The 11,804-nt window shown below is 39.9% G+C and overlaps 1 protein-coding gene across 1 annotated transcript in view; it reads right to left on the bottom strand.

Annotated features, from left to right (window-relative positions):
- Window positions 1–10,444, bottom strand: part of LOC120427286 (uncharacterized) — a 22,318-nt gene extending 11,874 nt beyond the window's left edge. Inside the window, exon 1 of the mRNA XM_039592137.1 lies at window positions 10,375–10,444. Within this exon, the coding sequence (XP_039448071.1) occupies window positions 10,375–10,444 (70 nt within the window). The remainder of the gene's footprint in view (window positions 1–10,374) is intronic.
- Window positions 10,445–11,804: the final 1,360 nt, after the last annotated feature.

The raw sequence follows: 11,804 nt of genomic DNA, 5'->3' as shown, positions 1-11,804 counted from the left end.
TGAACCCATCTTGGCATCCTCCAGAATTGCAAACGAACCGTTCAAAAATGACATTCCAGCACTGCAATTCTTCAACAGAGAAAAAATATATCTTTTCTCAACTTTTAAAAGCAAACCAATCTTCGTCTGCCATATAACGCCAAATTACGAGCGAAAATCACAATTTTTATGTCCTTCCCCTCCACCAACTTATTTTTTTATGATATCGTGGGTGGCCATCTAATTGCCGGGCTCAACCCGACTTTTAAACGACTTTAACTCTGCCAACTCAAAATTAAGTACAATTTTTCGTGATTTTTTTTCCGCTTCATCTTTCTTCAAATAAGATTAAATTTACGCTTGCACCTCGGTCGGGGAAATAGCACACAAAAAATGCAGTCAAGAATAAAAAGAAGTGATCCAGAAAACGCATTTCGTGCAAGAGAAAACAAAAAAAAGATGGTAAATCCAAAGACGGTAACGGCGAAAATGTGTTAACGTTCAAAATTTACGAGATTCTTGCGCATAAACTTTTGGCACTGGGCACCGGCATTCGCGTGAAACGAAAATAGTATTGTTTAAGGGTGGGTGAAGCTTATTACACCTACATAGAATTTGATTGGAAATAAAAATTTATTATTAGCAAAATAAATAAATTAAAATTTGACTTAACGACTATCAATTTTTTTTCGAAACTTCTTCATTTTTTTTTTAACATTTTGACAAGATCAAAAAAAGCTCCTCCATTCCTCTAGGATTATCCGTGCGAAATTGTGCACTAGCTGCAGTGGTCCAACAAGTAAGGACCAAGTGCCCTAGTCCTAGGAAAAAATTGAAGAAATTTTGTTTTGCGTACCTCGGTGTTATCCCGGACGCGAAACGCGTTGGCATTGTTTGCTTTCTTGAAGAAAGCACATTTTTAGCACAGAAAGTCGGTCCCCTGTGCAAAATTTAACTGAAGATGTGTTTTGAACTGATCTCCAATCGGTGCCTGATTTCATGTTTAGAGTTTTTTTTCAGTTTAGTTGAGTTTTAAGTAATGTTTTTGTTTGCATAAATAAAAAAATAATCAAGAATTAATTGTCAGCAATTCAACTTTCAACTTCGAATTAATTAAGATTTTTTTGGCGTACATTAATAATTGAACTAGTACCTTTTTTAACGTTTTTGTCTCAAAAATCAAGACTTATTCTAAAATTGTACTCCACGAGTCGAATTAATTTCCTTATTAGTAAAGGTTTCGTGAAAAGCTTAGCATTGTAGATTCTTGAAATATTATGAAAAATGTTTTGCGAATTTCCAATTCATAATATTTTGTATCACAAAGTTTTAAGATGAAATGTTGATTAACTCTGTAGTTTTCAGTTGGTGAGGGAATTCTTTTGGGGAAAAACAAGCCATTCTGAGAGGGGAATGGGTTTGGAATGGAAATCGAGTAAAATCTATGCTATTTGCTTAATCTTCATAATTTTTTTTAAGGAGCTTCAGTGTTTTCCTTTTACAAAGGCTTTCATAAAAAAATATGGTGTTGGAAAAAACTAAATATCTCACTTTATAACTTTTTTGCCTTCCTCACTGAGGTAAAAATGAACTTTTCTCATAAAACTCGTAGACTCACCTTCACGTATACCTATCGACTGAGTATCGAAAACTGAACATGTGTGTGTGTGTGTGTGTGTGTGTGTGTGTGTGTGTGTGTGTGTGTGTGTGTGTGTGTGTGTGTGTGTGTGTGTGTATGTGTGTGTGTGTGTGTGTGTGTGTGTGTGTGTGTGTGTGTGTGTGTGTGTGTGTGTGTGTGTGTGTGTGTGTGTGTGTGTGTGTGTGCGACCAAAATTCTCACTGAGTTTTCTCAGTACTGGCTGAACAGATTTTATTTCATAACGTCAGCACAAAAAAAAGTCTTATGATGAAAGCAAAGTATTATAAATGATATGTTTTCAAAAGAAATTAAAACGCAATTTTCACCAATAGAATATTTCTCGGATGAATTTTCAAAAAGCCGTAAGAGCCACCGTGACCAGCGACACTAATTTTCATTTTTCTCCAAATTGAAACAAAATTTCATTTATCTTTAATTTAGAGCACTTGAAGGACGTGTAGATGAACAATCTCAAGCATTTTTGAAATTGTTTTTTCGTAAGTAGGTCGAGTACCGTTGCAAAAAGGGCTTTGTTTACCAATGGCTCTTACGTCTTCTGAAAACTAATCAGAGATTTTTAATCGTACACATTCTTATTCAAACAAGCGTTAATGACAAACGCAAGCATAGCAAGCTTCCCATGCGCCAGTGACAACGCACACAGCGGTTTTGGTTTTCTAGCTTCGGTACGAGCCCATTTGTGTGTTGGTATTTTGATTCATCGTACCACCAAACCGTACAAAGCAGGCGCAAAGCAAAACCGAGGTACAGGTGAACTGCGTGTGCCGCACGGTGCAGGGAAGCTTGCCATTCAGCTTCCCGAGCAGGGGTAAATAACACGGGAATACCAAATTTTGGTATTACTTGGGCAAATAACAGGGACCAAAATGTGCCCTTGGTTGCCCAGTAATAGATGGTAAAATACCATGAAATCATACCAAAGTCTAGTATGTGGAAGGGCACAACAATACCAAACCATGTTATTCCAAGGGTAAAATAATACCTCAAAATAAAACCATTTCAATACCAAGTTGAGGTCTTCTGGATTTTTGAACATTGCTTGAATACCAAAACTTGGTATTGCCATGGTTCTATTTTTAGGTATTCCCGCGCCCTTGGAAAATCAGATTTTGGTATTCCTGTGGTCTTCTACATACATGATTTTGGTTTGATTTCATGGTATTTTACCATCTATTACTGGTCAACCAAGAGCACATTTTGGTCGCTGGTATTTGCACAAGAAATACCTAAATTTGGTATTTTCATACCATTTTTAGTGCAACAGTTTCAGTTAGTGAAAAACGGAAATGATCCATATGCAACAGCCAAATCTACTCACCTGATGGTTCCATGTTGTTCTTAGTGATATTCTTCACCACATTGAATGCATTTGTCATTGATGAACGGCCTGTGCTTGAAGTTCTTGAAGATTCTAAAAAATAACAAGATTGAAAAATAAGTGTTATTAAAATGAAACTGGATTGAAATTCACCAAAATTCTATAATCTGTCTATTAACTCGTTTTTCAAATATTTGGTTATCCCAACTTAAAGAAATTTCAACGTTTAAAAAAAAATCTTAGTGGGTATATAAAAAAAATTTAAAATCAGCTTTAATTTTAGCGCAAAATTAATTATCTCATCAAAATTTATAAAAAAAATTCCCATAGTTTCAGACGAATTTGATGAAACCTTTCAATACCAAAATAATACCAAAATGTGGCATTAGGGTTTACCGTTTTGCGGGGTTTTGCGCAAAGCGAGGACTAAACCAATCGTTCCCAAACTTTGGGGAGTTGTTTAGGACCCCAAAAGGAACTGAAAAATTGCTGTGCTCGCTAAATTTGGACAACTTTATTTTTTTCCATACAACCATATTACACCCTAATGTAGCATCCTGACTTAGAAATTTTTCCACAATTTCAAGTCATTTCTTTAGGGGGTATATCAAAAATGTTTAAAATCAAGTTTGAAATTTCCGGTTTTCAATGAAAGCATTCGCTTTGAGACATCATTTTAGCGCAAAATTAATTATTTTGTCAAAATTGGTCAACATTTTCCCATAGTTTCAGAGGAATTTGATAAAACACTGTAATACCAAAAGAATACCAATATGTGGTGTTCGACCAATGACAAATTCTGCAATTTTGCAATATCAAAACAATACCTTTAATTGGTATGATAGCACATTTTGCTCTTGCATAATCCTTAAGACAAATTTTAAAGGGTCCAGGAATACCAAAATTTGGTATTGATACCAGAGAAAGGTATTATTACGCATTTCCCTTGTTATTTACCCATGCTCGGGTTCTACGCAAGTGAGAGAGTCAGAGATAGCTATTTTTACAACCGCACCACTACACACTCAATCGCGAGTACCTTAGGTAGAAAGCCATTGGCGTCGCGAGCATTGAAAACTTTGAAAACGATATAAACGATGAAAAGCTTAGAAAGCTCCTATTGGAATCCAATGAACTCTGTTAAATAAACTTACGAAATCACGAAAAAATTAAGCCTACTTTTAGGAGATTTTGAGAGCACACGGGAAACAAATTGATTGTACAATCAAACCTCGCATAAGAGCGCCTCGCATATGCAACTGTGCATATACAGTTAAACCTCGCATATGCAACTCATATGGGGGTTTCTTATGCGAAGCACGCATATGCGAGGTACAGAGCTTATGGGATTTTGGCTATATGGGAGACATGGCCTATATTTTTGTAAAAAATCATCTTAACTATACAAATTTATAGTGTTTTGGAATCGTTATGAAGTCAGCTATACAGCTACACCAAATTTACAAGGTTTACGATGTTCTAGGTCATCCGAAACTTCCTCAAGTTAAGGCCTATGTGTTCACCGCCGTACAAGTATTAGGTAGGCGATTGTGACTTTGGTTTTTGACCTCAGATTATATCCGGATAGCCTCAGGGAGGTTCAAGGACTAGTCTACCGATATGTGGTGATGTTCTGGGTCTTCTGTAGAGTCCCGGAAGTTACGACCGATGGGTCTATCGCCGTAACAAAATAGAGGTCAGTGATTTTTGACCTCAGATCATATCCAGATAGCCTCAGGGAGGTTCAGGGACTAGTCTACCGATATGTGGTGAAGTTCTAGGTCTTCTGTAGAGTCCCGGGAGTTAAGGCCGGTGGGTCTACCGCCGTAACAAGATAGAGGTCAGTGGTTTTTGACCTCAGATCATATCCGGATAGCCTCAGGGAGGTCCGGGGACTAGTCTACCGATATGTGGTGATGTTCTAGGTCTTCTGTAGAGTCCCGGGAGTTACGACCGATGGGTCTACCGCCGTAACAAAATAGAGGTCAGTGATTTTTGACCTCAGATCATATCCAGATAGCCTCAGGGAGGTTCAGGGACTAGTCTACCGATATGTGGTGAAGTTCTAGGTCTTCTGTAGAGTCCCGGGAGTTAAGGCCGGTGGGTCTACCGCCGTAACAAGATAGAGGTCAGTGGTTTTTGACCTCAGATCATATCCGGATAGCCTCAGGGAGGTCCGGGGACTAGTCTACCGATATGTGGTGATGTTCTAGGTCTTCTGTAGAGTCCCGGGAGTTACGGCTGGTGGATCTACCGCCGTAACAAGATAGAGGTCAGTGGTTTTTGACCTCAGATCATATCCAGATAGCCTCAAGGAGGTTCAGAGACTAGTCTACCGATATGTGGTGATGTTCTAGGTCTTCTGAAGAGTCCCGGGAGTTACGGCCGATGGGTCTACCGCCGTAACAAGATAGAGGTCGGAGGTTTTTGACCTCAGATCATATCCAGATAGACTCAGGGAGGTTCAGGGGCTAGTCTACCGATGTGTGGTGATGTTCTGGGTATTCTGTAGAGTCCCGGGAGTTAAGGCCGATGGATCTACCGCCGTAACAAGATAGAGGTCGGAGGTTTTTGACCCCAGATCATATCCGGATAGCCTCAGGGAGGTCCGGGGACTAGTCTACCAATGTGGTAATGTTCTGGGTATTCTGTAGAGTCCCGGGAGTTAAGGCCGGTGGGTCTAACGCCGTAACAAGATAGAGGTCAGTGGTTTTTGACCTCAGATCATATCCAGATAGCCTCAAGGAGGTTCAGAGACTAGTCTACCGATATGTGGTGATGTTCTAGGTCTTCTGTAGAGTCCCGGGAGTTACGGCCGATGGGTCTACCGCCGTAACAAGATAGAGGTCGATGGTTTTTGACCTCAGATCATATCCAGATAGTCTCAGGGAGGTTCAGGGGCTAGTCTACCGATGTGTGGTGATGTTCTGGGTATTCTGTAGAGTCCCGGGAGTTAAGGCCGATGGATCTACCGCCGTAACAAGATAGAGGTCGGAGGTTTTTGACCCCAGATCATATCCGGATAGCCTCAGGGAGGTCCGGGGACTAGTCTACCAATGTGGTAATGTTCTGGGTATTCTGTAGAGTCCCGGGAGTTAAGGCCGGTGGGTCTAACGCCGTAACAAGATAGAGGTTAGTGGTTTTTGACCTCAGATCATATCCAGATAGCCTCAAGGAGGTTCAGAGACTAGTCTACCGATATGTGGTGATGTTCTAGGTCTTCTGAAGAGTCCCGGGAGTTACGGCCGATGGGTCTACCGCCGTAACAAGATAGAGGTCGATGGTTTTTGACCTCAGATCATATCCAGATAGTCTCAGGGAGGTCCGGGGACTAGTCTACCGATATGTGGTGATGTTCTAGGTCTTCTTTAAAGTCCCGGGAGTTACGGCTGGTGGATCTACCGCCGTAACAAGATAGAGGTCAGTGATTTTTGACCTCAGATCATATCCAGATAGCCTCAAGGAGGTTCATAAACAAGTCTACCGATATGTGGTGATGTTCTAGGTCTTCTGAAGAGTCCCGGGAGTTACGGCCGATGGGTCTACCGCCGTAACAATATAGAGGTCAGTGGTTTTTGACCTCAGATCATATCCGGATAGCCTCAGGGAGGTCCGGGGACTAGTCTACCGATATGTGGTGATGTTCTAGGTCTTCTGTAGAGTCCCGGGAGTTACGGCTGGTGGATCTACCGCCGTAACAAGATAGAGGTCAGTGATTTTTTACCTCAGATCATATCCAGATAGCCTCAAGGAGGTTCAGGGGCTAGTCTACCGATGTGTGGTGATATTCTGGGTCTTCTGTAGAGTCCCAGGAGTTAAGGCCGATAGATTTACCGGCGTAACAAGATAGAGGCCAGTGGTTTTTGACCTTCGGATCATATCCAGATAGCCTCAGGGAGGTTTGGGGAATAGTCTACCTGTAGAGTCCCGGGAGTAGGGTCCCCGGATCTCCCTGAGGCTATCCGGATATGATCCGAGGTCAAAATCACCGACCTCTATCTTGTTACGGTGGTAGACCCATCGGACGTATCTCCCGGGATCTTACAGAAGACCCAGAACATCACCACATATCGGTAAACTAGCCCCTGAACCTCCCTGAGTCTATCTGGATATGATCTGAGGTCAAAAACCTCCGACCTCTATCTTGTTACGGCGGTAGACCCATCGGCCGTAACTCCCGGGACTCTTCAGAAGACCTAGAACATCACCACATATCGGTAGACTAGTCTCTGAACCTCCTTGAGGCTATCTGGATATGATCTGAGGTCAAAAACCACTGACCTCTATCTTGTTACGGCGGTAGATCCACCAGCCGTAACTCCCGGGACTCTACAGAAGACCTAGAACATCACCACATATCGGTAGACTAGTCCCCGGACCTCCCTGAGGCTATCCGGATATGATCTGAGGTCAAAAACCACTGACCTCTATCTTGTTACGGCGGTAGACCCACCGGCCTTAACTCCCGGGACTCTACAGAAGACCTAGAACTTCACCACATATCGGTAGACTAGTCCCTGAACCTCCCTGAGGCTATCTGGATATGATCTGAGGTCAAAAATCACTGACCTCTATTTTGTTACGGCGGTAGACCCATCGGTCGTAACTCCCGGGACTCTACAGAAGACCTAGAACATCACCACATATCGGTAGACTAGTCCTCGGACCTCCCTGAGGCTATCCGGGTATGATCTGAGGTCAAAAACCATTGACCTCTATCTTGTTACGGCGGTAGACCCACCGACCTTAACTCCCGGGACTCTACAGAAGACCTAGAACTTCACCACATATCGGTAGACTAGTCCCTGAACCTCCCTGAGGCTATCTGGATATGATCTGAGGTCAAAAATCACTGACCTCTATTTTGTTACGGCGATAGACCCATCGGTCGTAACTTCCGGGACTCTACAGAAGACCCAGAACATCACCACATATCGGTAGACTAGTCCTTGAACCTCCCTGAGGCTATCCGGATATAATCTGAGGTCAAAAACCAAAGTCACAATCGTCTACCTAATACTTGTACGGCGGTGAACACATAGGCCTTAACTTGAGGAAGTTTCGGATGACCTAGAACATCGTAAACCTTGTAAATTTGGTGTAGCTGTATAGCTGACTTCATAACGATTCCAAAACACTATAAATTTGTATAGTTAAGATGATTTTTTACAAAAATATAGGCCATGTCTCCCATATAGCCAAAATCCCATAAGCTCTGTACCTCGCATATGCGTGCTTCGCATAAGAAACCCCCATATGAGTTGCATATGCGAGGTTTAACTGTAGTCGGATGAATGTCCTATGTCACAAAAGTTTTTGCATAAACATTGGACAGTTATGCAAAAACGGACAGGGCAAAAGAAACCGAAAAGCTACGATATCTTACATGTTGTAGGAAACATCGGTAGACAAGCTACTACCAACGAGTATATCTCGAGCCACAAAATATATGCGCCAGCATTCTCGCGCCAGTATTCGAAGCTCAACTTGACAACTTGTCGACTTAGCGACGAAGCGTCGAAGCGTCGAAAATCGATGCAGTGTGATTTTTTGGCGATTTTTCCGATGAATATTCATGCTGAATCGTAATATTTACGAAGATGGAAATGACGTCCTGACTTAAAGTAAAACCTATACCTGTCTTTAGTAAGAAAGACAAAAAGTAAATCGTTCTAAAAATTGATCAAGATTGCCGATAGATGTCAAATTTGTTTCAGATGCTCACTCATGGTCTGTACTATGAATGTAGAAAGAAATTTCGGATAAAATCAGAAACGAAAAATGTTGGCGAAGGGTACCAGGTGGGCTTTTACCTTTTTTTAGGGATTTTTTTTTCTTATGGTAGGTCAATCAAACGGCTCTAACTCCAGAACCAAACTATGAATCCCGATGAAAATTTGGGAGGTTGTAGAGCTCGAAATTTTTTTTGAGATAAATAAAAGATATGAAAATGAAAAAAATGACCATATTTTCATTTGGAAACTGTGTAATTCGTTGGAAAATCTTATCCCATCAGAAAACAGATGGATATTTCGAAATTTGAGCGGCAACTCGCCCAGGTTCAGCACACTAGCTTTCATCTGCATTCAGAAGGATCGAAATCGGATATAGGGGAGCTGAGAACGACGCGACACAAAATTTGGCAAAATTTTACCACACACGAACATCACTCGACCTCCACGGAATTTATTTTCTCAAAATTCGAGGGTTGGAGACAGACGAATTCTGTCAAGATGAATCGATAGAGCGTCGAAAATGTGAATTGACGTCCAGCCATAAAGTAAAACCTATACCTTTCTTTAGTAAGAAAGGCAAAAAATGTGCTTTTATTTCAATACGTTTTGACGTTGACATAAATTACTCTTTTTTATTTAACATTGTTTCAAAAAGATACTTTTACATAAGTATGAAAAATAAATTAATATAAAAAAAAAGTAAGCAGATTCCTTCATGTTGTTATAAATGGCCCCTAACGATTCACTCATATTGATCAGTCTTATTTTATTCTTTCGTTACAGGTAAGCAGCTTCCGAATTGTTCGTTGGCAACTAAGGTAATAATTAACTAACAGAAAAAAGCTCAAATCAGGCAATTCACGGACAGAGCCAAATTTAAGGGGTTGAGGTTAAGCACATCATTAGGATTAGGGTTGGTGAATTTGGAAGTGCATCTAATATTAAATTTCATTCAAAATATTTGAAAAGTGTTTAAATTAAAAAGAATTTCACAATCATTTCGAAATTATTTCAAGAAATATTGATAGAATTAAAGTTGTGATGGCCATAAAACTTTAAATGAATTATAAAATCTTTTGGAAATTAAAGATTAACTTAAACAGGGGAAATAAAAATGTCACATGAAAAAATAAACTAAAATTCTACGAACAACATACCATCCAAAAAACACGTGCTTTTCCCCACTTTGCACTTGTTTTCTTTTCTATTATTTTCCCACAACACCCCCCTTCGCACACTGACAGATCCCTTCCCCCTCAACCAAAGTGCCACGAGATGACCTTGTTGCCTTGGCGCTTCGCGGGTTGTTTTCTGTGTTTCCTCAACGAACAATTGCATTGAGGGGGAAGCACTTTTGTTTAGTATGCATCGCGTGGGTGCTTTCGTTCCCTCACCTTAAAAAGGGAGGAGGGTTTAAGAGGGGGGATCTCAAGACGGTCGTTTATCGTGAATAAATCCCAACTTGGATGAATTTGCTTGGGCCAGAAGGAAAAAAAGAGCAGAAAAAATACGGTGGCGTGAAGAAATGGTGAATTATTGTTAAAGTTGTTTACGTTGGCATTTTATTGCAGCTTGGACAGTTTTTTTTCCTGCGACCGTCCACTTTCGCGATGATAGAGCCGTGATTTGCAAATTTAGAGGGAATTAAATGCAAACGAGGCCGATTTGAGAGTTTGAGTCACCTTGGCGGGTCGCCCGAAAGGGAGTGCCCATTGTCGGTCGGGCTGGAAGGTTCAGGTGACTGTGACCCATTTTAGGTGGAATTTCTCCGAGAACCACACCTGAGATGACTCAAGATTGATCGAAATTTTGTAGGAAAAGAATTCTCTGCGGAAACATCGATTTTTAACAAATTCTATCAATTTGATTGCTTTTGAACAAATTTATTTGAAATTATCGAGCATCCCTACTTGGATGACAACAAACAAGCATTCTCGCGCTGCGCTGTTTTTTTGCGAATTCTCGACGCGATCGCTGCTAAATTCCGCGATTCGTCATCCTGGGGAAACCTAAAGTTACGCTAAACCAGGGCACACAGGATGCGTCCACCCGGACCACGGTAGGATCCATCCAGAAGAATTCCACCCGAGGAGGAGTGAACTTAACCTCACAAAAACTGAGCCTGTACGACGAAGGTCTGCTCAAAGACATACAGTCGTGCCTCGGTTTAGCACCGCATATGGGGGATGCAAAACCGAGGCGTGCATAACCGAGGCACAGAGCTTATGGGATTTTGGCTATATGGGAGACATTGGCTATAATTCTATGAATAATCATGCAAACATCAAAAAATTATAGTGTTTTGGAATCGGGATGATGTCAGCTATCCATTAAAATTATTATTTCATGAAAGTTTTCACAAAAATACGTATTTTTCCTGTATTTTGAAAATGCATATTTTTTCTTTAAAGTAACCAAAAATATATTGTTATTGCAATATGGTTATCAAATGATCAGGTTTTTTTTCATACATTTTGGATGTAATAATAACATTTTTAGAAAATACTCCAAATTTTCACAAAACTACGTATTTTTAGAAAAAATACTCAAAATTTCAATTTATACAATATGGGTATCAAACGATCGGGATTTTTTCATACATTTCGAATGTAATAACAACATTTTTTGAAAATACTCAAAATTTTCACAAAACTACGTTTTTTCGAAAAAAATACTCAAAATTTCAATTTTTACAATATGGGTATCAAACGATCGGGATTTTTTCATATATTTCGAATGTAATAACAATATTTTTTGAAAATACTCAAAATTTTCACAAAATTACGTATTTTTGAAATAAAAATACTCAAAATTTAATTTTTTACAATATGGGTACCAAAAGATCGGGATTTTTTCATACATTTCGAATGTAATAACAACATTTTTAGAAAATACTGAAAATTTTCACAAAACTACGTATTTTCGAAAAAAATACTCAAAATTTCAGTTTTTACAATATGGGTATCAAACGATCGGGATTTTTTCATACATTTCGAATGTAAAAAACATTTTTTTTGAAAATACTCAAAATTTTCACAAAACTACGTATGATACCCATATTGTAAAAATTGAAATTTTGAGTATTTTTTTCGAAAATACGTAGTTTTGTGAA

The sequence above is a fragment of the Culex pipiens genome, chromosome 1 (genome assembly GCF_016801865.2).
Source record: "Culex pipiens pallens isolate TS chromosome 1, TS_CPP_V2, whole genome shotgun sequence".
NCBI lineage: Eukaryota > Metazoa > Arthropoda > Insecta > Diptera > Culicidae > Culex > Culex pipiens.
Note: the sequence above shows the minus strand (reverse complement) of the source record. Positions and strands in the feature narration are given on the sequence as shown.